Source organism: Tetrahymena thermophila (assembly GCF_000189635.1).
Source record: "Tetrahymena thermophila SB210 genomic scaffold scf_8254658, whole genome shotgun sequence".
NCBI lineage: Eukaryota > Ciliophora > Oligohymenophorea > Hymenostomatida > Tetrahymenidae > Tetrahymena > Tetrahymena thermophila.
The window spans coordinates 168,871-188,327 of NW_002476425.1; the positions used below are offsets into that span (position 1 = coordinate 168,871).

At 23.1% G+C, this 19,457-nt stretch overlaps 8 protein-coding genes across 8 annotated transcripts in view; 7 read left to right on the forward strand and 1 right to left on the reverse strand. All coding sequences in view use genetic code 6, as the record gives it.

Annotated features, from left to right (window-relative positions):
• Positions 1-1,476: 1,476 nt before the first annotated feature.
• Positions 1,477-6,366, forward strand: TTHERM_00673440 (hypothetical protein). Its single transcript, XM_001015014.2, has 2 exons — positions 1,477-2,420; positions 3,041-6,366. Exons 1-2 carry the CDS (start codon positions 1,811-1,813, stop codon positions 6,208-6,210), a joined length of 3,780 nt encoding a protein of 1,259 aa, XP_001015014.2. The 5' UTR covers positions 1,477-1,810; the 3' UTR covers positions 6,211-6,366.
• Positions 6,367-6,684: 318 nt separating this feature from the next.
• On the reverse strand, positions 6,685-6,868 carry TTHERM_00673450 (hypothetical protein; the record flags this gene model as incomplete). The annotated part of the gene is made up of 2 exons (XM_001015015.1): positions 6,685-6,726; positions 6,761-6,868. The coding sequence occupies 2 exons, from the start codon at positions 6,866-6,868 to the stop codon at positions 6,685-6,687; spliced, it is 150 nt and encodes a 49-aa protein (XP_001015015.1).
• A 1,350-nt stretch (positions 6,869-8,218) lies between these two features.
• Positions 8,219-8,728, forward strand: TTHERM_00673460 (hypothetical protein; the record flags this gene model as incomplete). The annotated part of the gene is made up of 1 exon (XM_001015016.1): positions 8,219-8,728. One exon carries the CDS (start codon positions 8,219-8,221, stop codon positions 8,726-8,728), a length of 510 nt encoding a protein of 169 aa, XP_001015016.1.
• Positions 8,729-10,635: 1,907 nt separating this feature from the next.
• On the forward strand, positions 10,636-11,142 carry TTHERM_00673470 (transmembrane protein, putative; the record flags this gene model as incomplete). The annotated part of the gene is made up of 1 exon (XM_001015017.1): positions 10,636-11,142. The coding sequence occupies one exon, from the start codon at positions 10,636-10,638 to the stop codon at positions 11,140-11,142; it is 507 nt and encodes a 168-aa protein (XP_001015017.1).
• Positions 11,143-13,509: 2,367 nt separating this feature from the next.
• Positions 13,510-14,346, forward strand: TTHERM_00673480 (transmembrane protein, putative). Its single transcript, XM_001015018.2, has one exon. The coding sequence runs from the start codon at positions 13,602-13,604 to the stop codon at positions 14,226-14,228; it is 627 nt and encodes a 208-aa protein (XP_001015018.2). The 5' UTR covers positions 13,510-13,601; the 3' UTR covers positions 14,229-14,346.
• Positions 14,347-15,014: 668 nt separating this feature from the next.
• Positions 15,015-15,524, forward strand: TTHERM_00673490 (hypothetical protein; the record flags this gene model as incomplete). Its single annotated transcript, XM_001015019.1, has 1 exon — positions 15,015-15,524. The coding sequence occupies one exon, from the start codon at positions 15,015-15,017 to the stop codon at positions 15,522-15,524; it is 510 nt and encodes a 169-aa protein (XP_001015019.1).
• Positions 15,525-16,363: 839 nt separating this feature from the next.
• TTHERM_000673499 (transmembrane protein, putative) lies at positions 16,364-16,875 on the forward strand (the record flags this gene model as incomplete). The annotated part of the gene is made up of 2 exons (XM_012797432.1): positions 16,364-16,599; positions 16,650-16,875. The coding sequence occupies 2 exons, from the start codon at positions 16,364-16,366 to the stop codon at positions 16,873-16,875; spliced, it is 462 nt and encodes a 153-aa protein (XP_012652886.1).
• Positions 16,876-18,691: 1,816 nt separating this feature from the next.
• The window catches only part of TTHERM_00673500 (UvrD/REP helicase family protein), a gene marked incomplete at both ends in the record, with an annotated part of 3,370 nt that continues 2,604 nt past the window's right edge, over positions 18,692-19,457 (forward strand). The window contains 2 exons of the mRNA XM_001015020.3: positions 18,692-19,244; positions 19,311-19,457. The exon at positions 19,311-19,457 is cut by the window's right edge and continues 105 nt beyond it. Coding sequence (XP_001015020.3) covers positions 18,692-19,244; positions 19,311-19,457 — 700 coding nt within the window. The remainder of the gene's footprint in view (positions 19,245-19,310) is intronic.

A 19,457-nucleotide genomic window follows, 5' to 3' on the forward strand; every position in this document is an offset into this window, starting at 1 on the left:
GTTAAGTTTGTGTTTAATAATTTCATCAAGAGAGATAAATAAAAAATGTAAGACAACCTTTTATGGTAATTAAATTAAAGAAACTGGAAGAAAAATAAAAAAAGTTAATACTTGTAATCTTATAAAAAAGCTATTATAGGCGACTATAAACAATTTTATTATTTGTAGAAAAAGAAAGATTTTTCTTTAATATTTATTCTTATTTTATATTGTTAATGGAGATAAATAATAAAGTTAAGTCTTCCTTCACATTTCACTTTATTACTTAGCAGAAAAGAATAAAATGAAAAAATAGATTGGTTGATTATTTGTATTAAAACCAATAAGGGAACAAAAAATAGTGAGCATTCTAAAAATAAAAATTGTATTTTTTTGTTTAATTTAAAGATGTATTAAATTAGTGAAGAATAACATAGGAGAGTAATTCTTTTATTATTAATTTAATCGAAGAGAATCAAAATGTGTAATTCAAAAGATATTATTACTACTTCTTTATTTCTTTTCAAACAAAAAATTTCAAAGCTTAGTTTAATATGACGGCATTTTAAAAAACCAAAATAATTCTCATATTTTATCATTACTGTTTGTTTGGAAGGCATTTTTGGAATACTGTTCAAAGGTTTTTAAATTAATAATAAAAAAATATTATAATTTGTTGCATTTTTTTAAAAGTTTGGGATAAATTGATAAGACTAGTTGAAAAATAAATAATTTATTATCTAAACAAAAAGAAAATAAATAAATAAATTACACTACTCGTTCGGAATCAATTTATTGAAAACAAATCAATATAATTTTACTTATTGAGAATGAGTGATTTTCCTTCACCTGCTACATTAGATTAATTAAAAAGGTCAAAATTAACAAATATAGTGAGCAAATATGAACGTGAAGTGCTTAACATTAAAAATTATTTATATTTATGCTTTTGTATTATTTTTGTTTTGATTTAAATTTTTATTTGTCTGACTAATTAGTATTTTGAATTTAATCTAGAAATAAAAGATGGAGCATTGTTTTCAACATTCAATTGATTGCGTGTTCATCTATTGTGAATCCTTTGTTTATTTATTTAGTCTTTTATTATATTTTAGATGCTTTCGATATTCTGGGTAGAAACTCACAAATATTAACATTTTTGATAATCTTGAAGTGTTTTTTATAAAAATATTAATATATCCTCAAAATTGTTTACTGTACTTACAGAAAGAAGAGCTAAAATAAAGTGTAATTAAACAAAAACATATGCCTCTGTATGGAACTATTATTAAGTAAATATTTTGTTCATTTTTATCATATTGATTGCTTGATATTTGTGTTGTCTCTCAGTGAAAATTGTTAATAAATACATAGAAAAAAAATAAAAATAGATAAGAAATTATCCAAATAATAAATTAGACACCTACCTCACATTAATTTAATTAAGACGTTCTATTCTTTTTTAATTAAGAAAATAAATAAATAAATTCATTTTTATTTTGTACTCGCACTTATATTAATTTGATGGATAAATTTTTATTTATTTATAGCAAATTTATTTAATCTGTTTACTTGTTGTGTAATAGAGGGTGGGGTCCATAGATAGATATATAGATACTGTATGGCATAAGTCCTTAGTTTAGAGAGTAAATAAAAATAAGTGATTATGCAAAAAATTAATAAAAATTCAATGAATCTTAATTAATTTGAGATTAATTGAGAGGTAGAAACTGGAGGGTAAAAAATAAAAAAAGAAGCTAGTGGGGAAAAGAGTCAATAAATTGGTAAATTAAATTAGCAAATCAAATTTATTAATCACTATTTTTAATAAATGATGATATTTAATTTGATTGATCAAGAATGCATGCAATGTCAAACACATATTAATTAAATAAATAAAACCTTCTAAGAAGTAAATTTAGGTATTGAGGGAAGAATATCAATTAAATTAAGTGCAAGACAAATTAATTAATTTTAATTGCTTTTACAAAGTAAATCTTTTAATAACTTAATCAAGATAGACAAACAACTTTTAGGTTTTCCAGACATTTAGCAGTCTTTCTCTCTAGTTTAAATTTCAGACTTTCTGTCAAATTCATAATCATTAAAATTAACAAAAAAAGTCAAATAAAAAAATAAATAAACAAAAAGCTGTAAAATGAATAAAGCTTTAATTGCTGTGCTTATGCTCTGCATCGTCGGAAGTAGCATGGCCAAGGTTGATCCTGAAACATGTTTCACTTAGGCTGCTGCTTTCACCCACCAAGTTAAGATATTCACTGCCTCCGTCCACGCCCAACCCCTCTAAGTTGCCAACTTGCTTGGTAGCGCTTATGACACTTTCGAAGCTGTCAATCCCTTAATCAACGGATGTGGCTTAGATTTCCCCTTACTCGATAAGGTTGATGGATTCAAGCCTGCTAATGCCACCTAATGTTTCAGTAAGTTTATTTATCAAAATATTTTTATTCAAAAAATGTTGTTTTTGGTTGACTTTCTTGTATTCTTCGAAAACTTATCTTTTTTGTTGGATTTTGTGCAATGAATGCTCTTTCTTGCCTTATAAGGGAAAAAATAATGACAAGGGATTTAATAATTTGATTTGCTAGATTATAATCAGGTTTTATAAACACATATATTTCTTTTGCGATAAGGTTTCTTCTGAGCTAACAAAAATTAATTAATTATTAGAACTAATTTATGGCTTTGCTTTTACTATTTACCATTCTCAATATTATTATAAGACAAAATTATTAATTAATCAAATCTGATGATTACTCAAATCCATCAAACATAAATAAATATTAGGCAGATTGATTTATCTTTATCGCGATTTTTATATGTAAGGAGAAAAGATTTATATTGAAAACAAACCTGACTTTTGATAATCTGTATTTTTTTGAGAATAAAATTCATACAAAGAGATAATAAAAATCTTAAAAACAAAAATATCATTTTCGATAATAAAAGAATTTACCAAGAACGAACATCAATCAATTATTTTCTTCTTCTTCATCTTCTTCGAGCTTTATTAAATGTATTTTTATTAAATTAACTAAAGCTGATATTGAAACTATTGCCAACATCGCCATCGAACTCAAGACCTCCAATGATGTTAAGGATTTAGCTGACAACATCATCAATGTCTTACCCAAGATTATTGAAGCTTTCAAGGCTTTCAAGCAAGCTAAGGTTGATTGCAAGATCGTTGAAAAGTAATCTGCCACTTTACTTGCCAACAATGGTTTCGATGCTAACATCTTCAAGTGCATTGAAGATGCTTAAGTCACCTTGAAGGATGCTAAGTAATTCGTTAGCGACTACAAGAACAACACCAACATGACCATGGTTTAACTTTTCGATGAAGCTGAAAAGGTTTATGAAGACCTCGTTGGTCTTAACTAAGACTGTGGAATCCAAAAACTCACTAACTTCACCCTCCCCTAAGTCAAGAATGTTGATGAATTGAGAACCTGCGTTAAGGACCTCAGCCAAACTGTCCAAGCTGTTGAAAACACCTTCACTATCTTGAAGAACAGATAATTCGCTCAACTTTTCAATGCCACCAAGGGTGTCTACACCGCTATCTCTGCTGATATTGCTGAATGCCCCAAGAAGATCTAACTCAAGTCTGCTGATATCTTTGCCTGTCTCGCTGACGGTCTCTCTGTTGCTTCTGACTTGAAGGCTTTCGTTGATGCTTCCAAGACCAAGAATACCAAGGATATTGTTATCGGTGCCTACAAGGTCTTAGGTGAACTCGCCCCCTTAGCTAAGGACTGTGACTTGAACTTACCTATTGATATTCCTGAAATCAACCCCGCTGACTTAGAAAACTGTGCTGCCAACACTGATAGTTTAGTCCAAACTATTAAGCAACTCGCTGACGACATCTCCAACAAGAAGATCTGGAACGTTGTTCACGATGCTACTGATGCTATTAAGGCTCTTAAGGTTATCATCTCTGCTTGCGATAACCAACCCAAGTTACAATCAGCTTCTACTGATATTATTGGTTGTCTTAACGGTGCTAAGGCTCTCTATGAAAACATCACCACCTTAGTTGATAACTCTAAGGCTAAGGATGTTCCCCAAATTGTTGTTGGTGCTTACACCATCGTTGAATCCTTATAGCCCCTTGTTAACACTTGTGGTATTAACTTCGATTTACATATCCCCGTTATCACTTTCCCTGACCTCAATGGTTGCGTTGTCGACACTCAATCTTTGATTTCTGGTATTAAGAGCATTAAGGATGATTTCAGTGAAAAGAACTATACCAAGGTTTTCGATGATGCTGCTGCTGTTGTTCAAAACCTCTAATCTATTGCTGTTATTTGCAAACCTGCCAAGAACCTCCTTTCTGACAGCAACAACATTTTAACCTGCATTAACAAGTCTAAGGATCTCTACTTAAATATTGAAACCCTTATTAACGATAGCAAAAACAAGGCTCCCATTAATGAAATCGTTGTCTTATCTTACAACATCATTGAATCCTTATAACCTTTGGTTGATGAATGTGGTATTAAGGCTAACTTACACATTCCCGCTATCACTTTCCCTGATCTCAATGGTTGCGTTGTTGATACTTAAGGTTTAGTTAACTCCATTAAGGAAATTAGAGATGATATCAAGAATAAGGATTTCGCCAAGATTTTCGATCACGTCTCTGCTTCAGTTGCTTATTTCTAATAAATCTCTAAGGAATGCAAGCCCACCAAGAATCTCTTGAAAATCGATGTTGTTACTTGTTTGAAGGAAGCTTAAACCCTCTACAAGAACGTTGAAACTCTCATCTAAGACTCCAAGAACAAGGCTCCCATTAACGAAATCGTCGTTTTATCTTACAACATTATTGAATCTTTATAACCCTTAGTTGATGGTTGTGGTATTAAGGCCAACTTACACATCCCCGTTATTACTTTCCCCGATCTTAACGGTTGCGTTGTTGACACTGAAGGATTAGTTAACACCATTAAGGCTATTAAGGATGCCATCTAAGAAAAGAAATTCGAAGAAATCTTCACTTAAGTTGCTACCGCTGTTACTACTCTTAAGTCTATCGCTGCTGAATGCAAGCCCACCAAGAACCTCTTGAAGATCGATGTTGTTACTTGTTTAAAGGACGCTTAAGCTCTTTACAAGAACGTCGAAACCCTCATCTAAGACTCCAAGAACAAGGCTCCAGTTAACGAAATCGTCGTTTTATCTTACAACATCATTGAATCTTTATAACCCTTAGTTGATGACTGTGGTATTAAGGCCAACTTACACATCCCCGTTATTACTTTCCCCGATCTTAACGGTTGCGTTGTTGACACCTAAGGATTAGTTAACACCATCAAGGCTATTAAGGATGCCATCTAAGAAAAGAAATTCGAAGAAGTCTTGACCTAAATCGCTACCGCTGTTACTACTCTTAAGTCTATTTCTAGCGAATGCAAGCCCACCAAGAATGCCCTCAGAATGGATATCTTACAATGCCTCTCAACTGCCACTAAGGTTTTCAAGGATGTTAAGAACTTTGTTTCTATGACTAAGGATCACTCCCCTGTCAACGAAATTGTTGTTAATGCCTTCAACGTTATTAAGGAACTCTAACCCTTCTTAAATGCCTGTGATATTAAGGCTGACTTACATATTCCCGATATTGACTTCAATGACCTTAATGGTTGCATTGTTGATGGTTCAAATATCATTGATGACTTCAAGACCCTCCAAAAACAATTAGAAGATAAGGACTATCTTTCCATTATTGGTACCATCCAATCTGCTATTGCTCACGTCAAGGCTGTTTCTGATGAATGCAAGGTACATAAGAACAACTAACCTACTCTCTAAGCTGCCATTAACTTGAACATCAAGTGCGCTAAGAATCTCGTCAATGTTGCTAAGGATTCCTTGAAGGTCTACAAAGAATTAAGTAATGATTCTGTTGATATCCTCGGAAAGCTCTTATCCATCTAAGGTTTATTGAAGGATCTCTAACCCTTCTGTGACGAATGTGGTATCGACATTAAGATTCCCGAAATTCCCTCTGACAGCAAGGTTATTACCACCGTCGAATGTATTTCTGATGTTGCCAAGGCAGTTGAATCTCTTAAGAATATCTATGTTGATGCTACCAACATTAATATTATTAAGGTTGCCAAGGACGTTAAGGAAATCTACACCAGCGTTACTGCTGCCGTTACTGTTTGCACTCAAATCAACAAATCTTCTTTCTGAAGTGAGTGAAATAAACAAAATAAACATTTTTTACTGAAATAATAAAAATTATTAAAGAATATATAGATAAATTGTAGTACATATAATAAATGGTGTAAATCCCATTATTTTATATTTGATAACAATTTTCTTTTAACAAATTTGAGTCATTTATTGAATAATTTCATTAAATTTATTTTATTTTATCTTTATTAAAATTAATTGTCCCTCTAAATAATTTTTTTTATTTATTTAATCAATTAATAATTCATCTTTAATTTTTTGGTGAGATTGAAATTCAAAAAATTTAGTAAAATAAAAAGATAAAATTTGAATTTCTTTTTAATAGTTTTTGTTTAATATTATATTAATTTTATTTACAGAAAAAAGTAAATTTAATTTGAAAATAATTTAATTATTTGTTTTTTATTTTTTGTAAATAGATTGTTTGTGTTTATTTTTTCAATTATTTTTATAGACTTTCCATCACATCTTTCAAAATATCTTTATAACACTCTCCTTTTAAGTAATATTTATCTATTATAAGAAACTTTTTATAAAATAAATAAACCTCTCCAAAATCTAATTTAGTTATTTATTTTTGAAGTCCAAACTTTGAAAATGAGCTATTCTTTAAGGACTTTAATTTTTCATTAATTTTGAATGAAAGTCCACTCATCCAATTAGAATCAAAATCAAGGTTTTTTAATGAAGTAAAAAAAAATTGAATCTAAAAGTATTTAAAATGCTCTATCCTGTCTCAGACTCTTTTTTTTAAAGAGATCATATATTAAATTGAGTAAAAATAAATTAAGTTTTTTAGCTAAATCTGTATATTTATAACATCAATTACCTCCAAAAGATATAGCACCTATGACTTTTGTACAAATTTTACAACAAAAACCTGATAAAAATGTATAGCTCCACCTAACTTTCTAAACTATTTAAAAAGGTTTCACTATCAAATTTTTATATTGTCACTCATTAATTATATTACAAGCAATAATTTATCATCAAGATAAGAAATTACGAGACTTTTACAAATTCTTATTTGAAATTCATACTTTTATGAGTATGCTCATTTATTTATTTTAATTTAATTAATACTTCTCTTCGATTTGATACTTAAAACACCTTAAAAAAATTAATTCTAATATAAAAGTAAAAAAATTAATATTGGGTTAGAATAAAATCAAATCTAAATAATAAAATTTTGGCATAGAAATTAATTATTTAGTATATTTGAACTTCATATAAATTTTCTTGATTGACAAGCGATAGCAAAAGAATTAAAAACTACTACTAATGTTCATTTTTTTCCTTAATTATTATTTAGAAATATTTAGAGCACAAATCAATTTTTTACTAATCACATAAAGATAACTAATTTTTGATAAAAATGTATCATCTTTCAATTAAAAATTTTTCTTTTATTTAGATTTTCTAATTTGAAGATTGGATACTACAAAAAATTAAACTAAATTTTTTTTATAATAAATTTCATTAAATTTTGAGAATAGTAATTTTATATAGATTTTAATTATTGTAATCTTGGATACCACAAAACCAAAATTAATTTTTCTGTTATCAGAAATTTCATAAAATAATCAGAAAAATAAAAGAAGTAAATATATAAATAAAGAAAATAAATAAAATCTAAATAAAATAAACATTTTTAATTGAAAGATGATAGGTTTATCCAAAATTAGTTATCCTTATGTGATTAGTAAAGTATTTATTTATTTTCTTTATTTATATATTATATATTTGCTTCTTTTATTTTTCTAATCATTTTATAAGAAAAATTAATTTTGGTTTTTTGTAGTATCCAAATTTCAATTTAATAAAATCTAAATAAAATTAATTTGAAACTTGGATACTACAAATAGACAAAATTAATTTTTCTTTGATTAGAAATTTGATAAATAGAAATAGAAAAAAATAAAAGCTTAAAAAATAAAGAAAATAAATAAATAATGAAACAAATAATAATTAAATTCAAAAAAACAAATACTAAAGATCAAAAAAAATGAAAATCTAAGTTTTAATTACCTTTATTGCTTATTTACTAATCTTAACTAGTGCTGATGATCAGAATTGCAATTTTACTGTTGATCAATTGAATAATAAAGTATTAAAAACTGTTCCAGTCAAAGATTGTACTAATTGCTTTACATCAGATGTTACATTAACTATATAGTCAAATAGTTAATAAATCACTTCTCTAAAATTGACAGCCGTCGAATCTAGCAGCCCTGTATAAAGTGTAACTCTATAACCTGCTGGTAAATCTTTAATTCTTAATACTAGTTTTAGCATATACTATCCTCTTCCTATAGGTTATTCTTAAAGTAATTTTATTACCTCCTGCAAAACAAAATAAACTAACGGATAAATTGTTTCTTTTGAATTAACTTTCTCAGCTGATATAAATGACCATTACTAAAATTTTACATTAAATAATGGATATACTAGTGGCTTATTACTTAAAAGCGTAGCTTCTATCTCAATGATTATTTGTTTTGTGCTATTTTTCTGAACCAATTAGAATAGAAAATAATTTTAAAATAAATTTTTATATTTTTTATATTTTTAGTCAGGTTTTAGTATTTAAAAATAATTGAAAAATGAAAAATATGATTTCTTAAAAAATACTAGTTTCAAAATTTTATTTTTATGTTTTTAAAAATATATGAATTATAATTTAAGAATTAGTATTACCTAATTTGTAAATTTTTTATAATGTACTTCTAGTTAGTCTAGGTTCAGATAAATTTCATAGAATATTTAATAAAATATTTTTTATGATTAAAAAAAGAAAGTTTCCTTCAAAAACTGATAATGGAATCAATAATTAAATTTTCAAAAATTACAAAAAAATATTAAATGTATTAAATATAAATAAATATTTTTATCTATTTTAATTTCTCACATTTTTTTTAGTATTTAAAAGTTTGTTTTTTAAGAAATAAAATTGATAGAATAATAATGTTAAATATAACGAAGAATAAATTAATTTGAGTTTACTATAATAAAACAAATAAATAAATTATATCTTACTAAATTAGAGATCAAAACCTTAAATTTAAATTTCGCTTATTGTAAATCAAAATGGCATTTTACTCTATGATAAATAAACAAAAATAAAAAAGTTAGAATAAAAAAATGAGAAAATTTATTTATCTTAAATATTTATATTCATTACAGACAAATAATAAAAATATATTTTTCTTCAATTTATATAAATATATGTCAAGTTATTAATAACATATAAAAAAATATTGTATTAAATAAGAAATAATAATAAAATAAATAATATATAAGTAAAATTATCAAAAATTTAAAGATATCAATCACATAATAATTAAAATGGAGAAATGTTAAAGGATAAAAAGAAAAAACATAATAATTATTAATAAATAAAGCAAACAGAAATTTATAATTAAGAAAAAATTTTAATTAGTTAGATTAATAATTATAATGAAGTGACCAATATATTATAAATTATTTTTTTTAAAAAAGAAGATGGATAATATGTAGATCGAAAAATAAGAAAGTAAAATATTAAAGATGCATATGATGAATTATTATAATTATCTAATAAATTTTTAAGTTAATAATAAGAATAAAAAACTAATAAAAAAGTTAGAATAAAATAAATAATTGTAGTTAGACAAAAGTATTCATTATTAAATATTTTTGAAAATTAATTTGATTGAATAATAAAAACAAGAGAAATAAATTATATTGCTGTTTTACATATTTTTGCTTAAATGAAATATTTAGAGTAAAAACTAGATTTTTATTTTCTATAGACAGGCATAGAGAAAATTAAATATGTTTTTAGATACAAAATCTGAATCAATTTATTGATTGATGAATCACTTTCTTAAATATTAATTTTAATATCTTTAATTTTGAAAACTAGAAAAGTCCAAATTTAATTTTTTTTTGATCAGGATTTCATAAAATTTGTAAGAAAAATAAAAGCTATAAAAAATAAATAAAAAAGTTAGAATAAAATAAATAATTGTAGTTAGACAAAAGTATTCATTATTAAATATTTTTGAAAATTAATTTGATTGAATAATGATAGTAAGAGAAATAAAGTATATTGTTGTTTTACATATTTTTGCTTAAATATTATTTTGAAATATTTAGAGTAAAAACTAGATTTTATTTTCTATAGATAGGCATATAGAAAATTAAATATGTTTTTAGATACAAAATCTGATCATCAATTTATTGATTGATGAATCATTTTCTTAAATATTAATTTTAATATCTTTAATTTTGAATACTAGAAAAGACCAAATTTAATTTATTTTGATCAGGATTTCATAAAATTTGTAAGAAAAATAAAATCTATAAAAAATAAATAAAAAAAATAAATAATCAAATAATAATTAAATTCAAAAAAAAAAAAACACTATTGATTAGAAAAAAATGAAAGTTTAATTTTTAATTACCTTTACTGCTTATTTGCTAATCTTAACTAGTGCTACTGATGAGAATTGCACTTTTACTATTGATCAGTTGAATAACAAAGTATTAAAAACTGTTCTAGTCAAAGATTGTAATAATTGCTTCACATCAGATGTTACGTTAACTATATAGTCAAATAGTTAATAAATCACTTCTCTAAAATTGACAGCCGTCGAATCTAGCAGCCCTGTATAAAGTGTAACTCTATAACCTGCTACTAAATCTTTAACTATTAATACTAATTTTAGCATAGACTATCCTACTCCTGGAGGTTTTTCTTTCAGTAATTTGATTATCTCCTGTAACACAAAATTAATTTCAGGAAAACTCTACTATGATTTAACTTTCTAACCTAAAGTAAATGGCTAATTCTAAATATTTACATTAAATAATGGAATTACTAGCAGCTTATTAGTTAAAAGTGTAGCTTATATCTCAATGATTATTTGTATAGTGCTATTTTTCTGAGTAAAGTATAAAAGAAAATAATTTATGTTTAAAAAGTAAATTATTATATCTTTTATTTAAATTTTTAATCAACTTTTAGTATTTAAAAATAATTGAAATATACAAAATATGATTGCTTATAAAATATTTGTTTGCTTTAAATTTTATGTATTTAAAAATGCAGTATGCGAGTTATATTTAATAATTTACTTTTAGTTAGGTTGAATATCATATAATATTCATTAAATATCTAAAATAATACTTTTTATAACAAAAAGAAATTTTATTTCAGGAAATGAAAATGGTATCTATCTATCTATCTAATAAATATTCAAATATAAATTTTACTATCAACTAATACTAAGAAATTTAATTCTTGCTACTTATGATGATATTAGAATTTGATAAATTAATACAATTTCTACAATAATATTTTTTAGCTTTTTAATCCCCTTAATAAAAAAGCCCAAAAATTTCAAAAAATATTGAATATTGTATTTGAACACTTTTTATAGTATATATTTATATATTATATTCAATTTATGAATTTTATTTAATAGTGATATTTTTTACATACTTTTTCATAAATATTTTAATTTTTTTTTCATTTTAAATTAAACATAATTTAGATATTAAAATATAATGCTATCCAGTTCTTCATATTTTAATACCTGGATTAGCAATATATAAGTGGATAATTGAATGTATATATTATAAAAATTATTTTTAAAAAGGTGTGTGTAAGAAAAGTGCTAATACGCTGATTTATACTGCGACAAAAATTATTTTATCTTCTACACTATAAACTTTTAGATCCATAAAATTTATTCAATTGAATAAAATATTCAGTCTAGCTTTCACAAAATTATATCATATTTTTAGATAATTTAAGTATGAAAATTGAATAAATCTTTACTAAACTATTAAAATATTATAAAAATAGTAAAATATTTCACTTTAACTTATATAAAAAAATAAACATTCTAATAATAAGAAAAAATTAATAAATATAACTCGATCCATATTTTATCATCCTAAAAGTACTACCGTGGGTAAGCATGAATAAGGATTATCTAAAAAAAAAATCTTTTTAAAAATTTTTTATCCTTTTTTATCCTTATTTTAAATTCATCATTATTCAAAAATTTTCCTTATTCATGAGTACCTACGGTACTCTTTAATTTTTTTTATGGTCATTATTTATAATAAGAAAGTATAATCAGAAAAATTTTATTTTATTTTAATATTTTTATTTTGAAATAAAACAAAAAAATTATATTAATTTATTTTTTTTAACTTAAACTTAAATTATAACTTAAAAGCATAAATTATTATAGATTAAAATATCTATTTATATTTTTTGCTGTAATATAATACTTTTAAATACTATAGTAGACTATTTTATATTGTAAGATATAACATAAGCCAACATATTTTGAATGATTTTGATTAGAAAAAATTAATCTTAATTATTCCTTATCTAATTTTAATCAGAAAAATTTTACACCATACTCAAATTTTAATTAGAAAAATAATTTATTTAGAAAGAGATCCATAAAATTTATTTTGAATAAAACATTAAGTCTAGCTTTTCCAAAATTATATCATATTTTTACATAATTTAAGTATAAAAATTGAATAATTCGATAATAAAATATAAACTATTCAAATATTATTAAAATAGTAAAATATTTCACTTTAACTATAATAAAAAAACAAGCAATCTAATAATAAGAAAAAGCTAAAAATATAACTCGATCTTTTTTTTATCAGACTAAAAGTACTTCTCTTTAATCTATCTTGTGGGCATTTCTTATAAGAAAGTATGATCAGAGAAATTTTATTTTATCTTAATATTATAATTCTGAAATAAAACAAAAAAATAATATTGATTAATTTTTTTTAACTCAAGTTTAAATTATAACTTAAAAGCATAAATTATGATAGATTAAAGTATCTATTTATATTTTTTGCTGAAATATAAAACTTTTAACTATTATAGTAGGTTACTTTATATTGTAAGACATAACATAAGCCAACATGATTTTGATTAGAAAAAATTGATCTTAATGAAACCTTATCTAATTTTAATCAGAAAAATCACCAAACCCTAATTTTAATTAGAAAAAGAATTTATCTAATAGCTTATAAAAGAATATTTAAAAAACCATTTAATTTTATCTTCTCCATAATTTAAACCTAAAAATTTTATTTCTATAAATTATTTTTTGGTTTAACCATTTTACTCTTAAGCTTTACAACTATAAACGTTAATATAAGTATAACAAATCATTTTTAAGTTATAATAAATTATAAAACATAAATTATATGTTTTAGAGTTTTAGTGTTTTAGTGAATGTAATGTTTTTTAGCTTTGACTCAATCAAATTTAATTTCATAATTATTTCTTTTCAATAAAAAAATTTCTTATCTAAATTAAAAAATTTCTAATAGAAATATTTGATATTAAGTTTAAAACGATGATAACTTTACTAAACAAATTATAATTTATTAACAAGTAAAACTTTAAAAAGGTAAAAAAAAAAATGAATTTTAAACAAATAATCTTTATCACTATTTAATTACTCATTTTAGTCAGTGCTGATATCTGTACTTTTTCTATTAGTTAGCTTAATAATTAAGTATTAAAGCTCATAAACTAAAAAAAATGTGATTAATGTTTCACTTCTGATGTTAAGTTGACTATTTAATCTAACAATTAGTAAATCACCTCTCTAACTTTAACAGCTACCTCTAATTTGAGTACAGTCACATCTCTTGATTTGTTACCAACCACCAAATCTTTGACTTTAAACCAAAGCTTTATGGTAGAATCATATACTAAAGGAATGATTTCTTCTTTCAACTTTATCGCTTAATGCAAAACCCAAATAGTTAATGGATTTGTTGTTTAAGATTTGGTGTTTAAAGCTATATTAAATGAAAATACTCAATATTTTGAACTAAGCAACGTAACTAGTGGGACTAGCGCTAGTGGAACAAGCGGAACTAGTGGAACAAGCGGAACTAGCGGAACTGGTAGTAATAGCTCATCAACAAAAATAAGCTTTGTATTATTTATCCTTAGCTTATATTTGCTATTTTGATAATCATAAAATTAGAAGCAAATTATTAAAAAACTATTTAAATTTTTTTATATTTAAATTGTGTTTGTTTATTGTTAGTAAAAACCCTTTATGGTAATTAATTCATCTCACTCAAAACAAAATAATTGATTGATTTTAAATAATAAAATATTTAAAACAAAATTTACTTAATATTAAAAAAGAAAACTTTTCTTAATATAAGAAGTTTAAAAATTAAAATTAAATTTTAAGTGACTAATCCAGTGGATACATATGTCAGTGAAATTCTAATAGCTTTTCATGTTAAAATTGAATTTTTAGTATTCTTCATGCAGAAATAATTATCCGAGAATAGCAAAAAATACTGAATATTGTATGTATTTGAACATTTTTTATACAATATATTATATATTATATTCAATTTATGAATTTTATTGAATAATACTTTTTCAAAATATTTTAATTTCTTTTTTTTATTTTAAATTAAGCATAATCCAAATATTAAAATATAATGCTATCTAGTTCATCATATTAGATACCTTGATCAGCAATATTTAGAGTAAAAGCCAGTTTTATATATTTAAAAGACATATAGTAAAAGAAATAAATTAAAAAATCTGATCGTCTATTTGCTGATGAATAATTTTCATTTACATCTATTTTAACTGCTTTAATTTCAGAAACAAGAAAGATCAAATTTAATTTTTTTTTTTTTTGATCAAAATTTAATAAAGTTAGTAAGAATAATAAAATATATATTAAAATAAATAAATAATCAAATAGTAATTAAACCAAAATTAAAAAATAATGAAACTCTCATTTTTAATTACCTTCACTGCTTATCTGCTTATCTTAACAAGTGCTGCTGACAATAATTGCAATTTTACTATTGATCAGTTGAACAACAAAGTATTAAAAACTTTTAAAACCTAAGATTGTGATAATTGCTTTACATCAGATGTTACATTAACTATATAGTCAAATAGTAAATAAATCACTTCTCTAAAATTGACTGCCGTCGAATCTAGCAGCCCTTTATAAATCTTAACTCTATAACCATTTTCAGAAACTTTAATTCTTAATACTAGTTTTAGTATATACTATCCTCTTCCTAATGGTTTTTCTACAGAAAATTTGATTACCTCCTGCTAGACAAAATAAATTAACGGAAAAATTGCTTTTGATTTAACTTTCATGCCAAAAGTAAATGACCATTATTACTAAATATTTACATTAAATAATGGATATACTAGCAGCTTATTGCTTAAAAGTGTAGCTTCTATCTCAATGATTATTTGTATATTGCTATTTTTCTGAGTAAAGAAGAATAGAAAATAATTTAAGTTGAAAATTAAATTAAAATATCTTTTATTTATATTTGTTGTAAATTTTTAATATTTAAAAATAATTGAAATATAAAAGTATGATTGATTAAAATATACTTAAAATTTAATTTGATTATTTCTATTGTTATTAATTATTGTGGTTGTGAAGGTGTTAAATTTAATTTCAATAAAATTAAAAATTTTATTCACCTTTTATAATTTTATTAAAAGAGATAGTTTATCATCAATATAAAAAAATCTTAGCCCGCCCTTCTAAAAATTATCAATTTGAACTTTATACTTTTATTAGTATGCTAATTAATGAATTTACTTATTTTAATTTAATTAATACTACTATGATTTGATATTTTTAAGCATTTTAATTTAAAAATTAAAAATAAAAAAAAGTTAGATAAAATAAATAATTATATTTTAACATAGATATTAATTATTAAATATATTTGAACTAAATCTAATCTGATTTACTAGAGATAGGAAGATAATTAAAGGATACTGCTATATTACATATTTTTCCTTCAATTTTATTTTAAAATTTAAAGTAAAAACCAGCTTTTTAATTTCTGAAGGCATAAGGAAAATTAAATATATTTTTTGATAAAAAATCTGATCAACTATCTATTTATTGATGAGTAATTTTCTTAAATCAATATCTTTTAAATTTTTGATACAAAAAAAATCAAATTTAATTATCTGTTTGATAAGAAATTTCATATAATTAGTAAGAAAAAGCTATAAAAAAATAAAGAAAATAAACAAATAATCAATAATAATTAAATTCAATCAACCAAATACTAAAGACCAAAAAAAATAATGAAATTCTAATTTTTGATTGCCTTTACTGCTTATTTATTAAACTTAACAAGTGCTGATGATAAGAATTGCAATTTTACTATTGATCAGTTGAACAGCAAAGTATTAAAAACTGTTATAGTCGAAGATTGTGATAATTGCTTCACATCAGATGTTACATTAACTATATAGTCAAATATTAATAAATCACTTCTCTTTAATTAACTGCAGTCGAATCTAATGACCCTGTAAAAAGCGTAACTCTATTACCATATACTAAATCTTTAACTATTGATACAAGTTATAGCATATAATATTCTACTCCTAGACCAATTATCAGTAATTTGATTTCCTCCTGCTAAACAAAATAAATTAATGGATAGCTCACTTATGATTTAACTTTCTTGCCTTAAATTAATGAGCATTACTAAGCATTTAGATTAAATGTTGCAAATGCTGGAAAAACTAGTAACTCATTACTTATAAGCGTAGCTTACATCTCAATGATTATTTGTATCATACTATTTTTCTGAGTAAAGATTTATATTTAAAAGTACATTATAACATTTTTTATTTATATTTGTAACCATCTTTTAGCATTTTATTTGTTTGTTAAATGTTTCTCAATTAACCAATATTTTATATGTTATTAGCTTAACCATTAAAAAATCTACAAATCAAAATAAAATGATAAAATAATTTTTACTCTATATTTGATAATTCAATATGTTTAAAATTATAGAATATAGTTAAATTTTATTATTTTATCTTAAAATATGTTCTAAACAAAAATATTTTCTTACAAATACTAAACCTCAAAAGCCTATGTTGGAATTGATTTAAAATAATAAATTTAACTTTTATAATTAAATCTATTATTTTCTTATTTTTAAATTATATATTCTTTTCATCATACTTATAAAATATATTTAGAGGGAATTTTATTTTTTTAAATTTATCAAACTGACTCAAATTATATTTTAAAAACATTCAATATCGAGCATTTGATTATATAAACTATTTTTCTACTAAAAATTAGCATTTTTAAATTATGATTTTTGTTTTTTAAAACTAAACTTCATACTGCATAAAAATTAAATTTGTATTTATGTGAGACTGTGTATTGATCCAATTTTGTACATTTTTCTTAAATTATCTTCAAATAAATTGTATATTTTTGGATATAATTAATTCTCATCAAAATTGGTAATTTTGAGCTTAGGATAGATAGATAGATAGATAGATAGATAGATAGATAGATAGATAGATGGAGGGAAAAAAATGATTATAGTCTTTAAAAGTAAATCAGCATATTTAAAAAATAATTTTATAAAATATGAATTTATTATTAATATTCTAAATAGTATTTATTCTTTAGATACTAAATTTTTTAAAAATCTTTGGCTTTTACTGATGAATGAATGAGTCAAAAATTCACCAATATTTTTTGAAATTTCGAAACCCCTCACCTCACCACTTTTTTAAACACTTATTTTTATACTTAAAAAAGAATAAATACAAAGATTTTTTTGTCATTACTTTAATTGTTTAATTTAAGTTCTTTGTTTCTTTTTATGTTGATTGTGGAAAGGCGCTTATTTTTCTTATTACTCTATTTTATTATTTGTTTGAGATTTCTTATTTAAAAAGATATGAAATTTACTAAAAATAATACAAATATTTAAAAACCATAATTTAATTTCTAGAACTTAATATTTTGTTAAAATATCTTTTGATAAATATCTATTTCTTGTAATAAGTAAAAATTTAATCTAATCATAAAAATATGATCTTAAAATAATAATAAATTGCTGGAATATTAAAATTAAAATAATCGAATTTTAATTATAATTTCTTTATTTATTTACAAAAGCTTAGTTATATTTTAGTCTTAAAATTTTGCTAAAATGTACTAAATTATATAATCAAAAAATAATAAGTAGTACAATCATTACTACATAGAAATATTTCTAAATATTTAAGTTTACTTATTAAAATAACCAAATAAAAGCTCTACATAAAAAACACTTAATAATATTTTTTTATAGAAACTTCTTTAATTATTATAATTTTTTAGTTTAAAATTCATGAATTAGAATAGAAGAATTTTTTTTAATTAGTTTAAAAAATGAGCTCTTTTAAAAAAATACTTTTATTTGAAATATCAAAAATAAAAGGGTTTGAAAATAGATAATTTTTAGAGATAAAAAATTAAAACACTTTTAAACACTTTTATCTCATAAAAAGGTGATATTTATAATTAAATAATTTAGGTGAAGTTTATACCAAAATCATAATGAATTTAAATAAAAAATAAATCTAAAAGCTTTCACTGAAAAAAAGTAAAGTATGCAGTAGTAATTGAAAAGTGATTTAGATCATTTTACTGACGATTAAAAGAAGTTTATTTTATCTCCAAAAAATGTAGATATCAAAGTCAATGCTTGCGCTGGATCAGGAAAAACTGAATGTATTCTTTAATTTGTAAAATAGGCTAGATTGAGTGGAATTAATTATAAGCAAATTTGCATTACTACGTTTAACATCTAAGCAATAAATGATATACATAAAAGAGCAGTCGATTTATTTGGTGAAGAATTAGCTGATGAGATAGAAATCAAAAACTTTGATAAATTGATAACTAAATCTTATGAATCAATCAAAAATTTATAAAATCCTTAACAAAAAGATAATTTTAAAGAAGAGGTAGATATTACCTTAGTTGAAAAATAATTTGAGCTAGTGACCATGGATTACTAAAATTTAAGTAAGGATGATAAAATGTAAATCTTTGGCGCATATAAAATAATTATTTTTGATGAATTTTAAGATATTAATGAACTATAATACAGCTTTTTATTGCTATTCAAAAAATATGGAGGATCAAATATCGTTGTAGTTGGTAATTTATTTATTTATTTATTAACTCATTTAAAATGTATTCTTTATTATTTAATTTATTAATTAGGAGATGTATTTTAAAATATTTATCAATTTAGAGGATCAGATTAAAAATATTTGAGTCATCAAATTAATCAAGACATTCAAAGTATAAACTAAAATTTGAAAAAGAGGGATTAAAAAATTATAGATCTTAGTTTATCTATAAACTTTA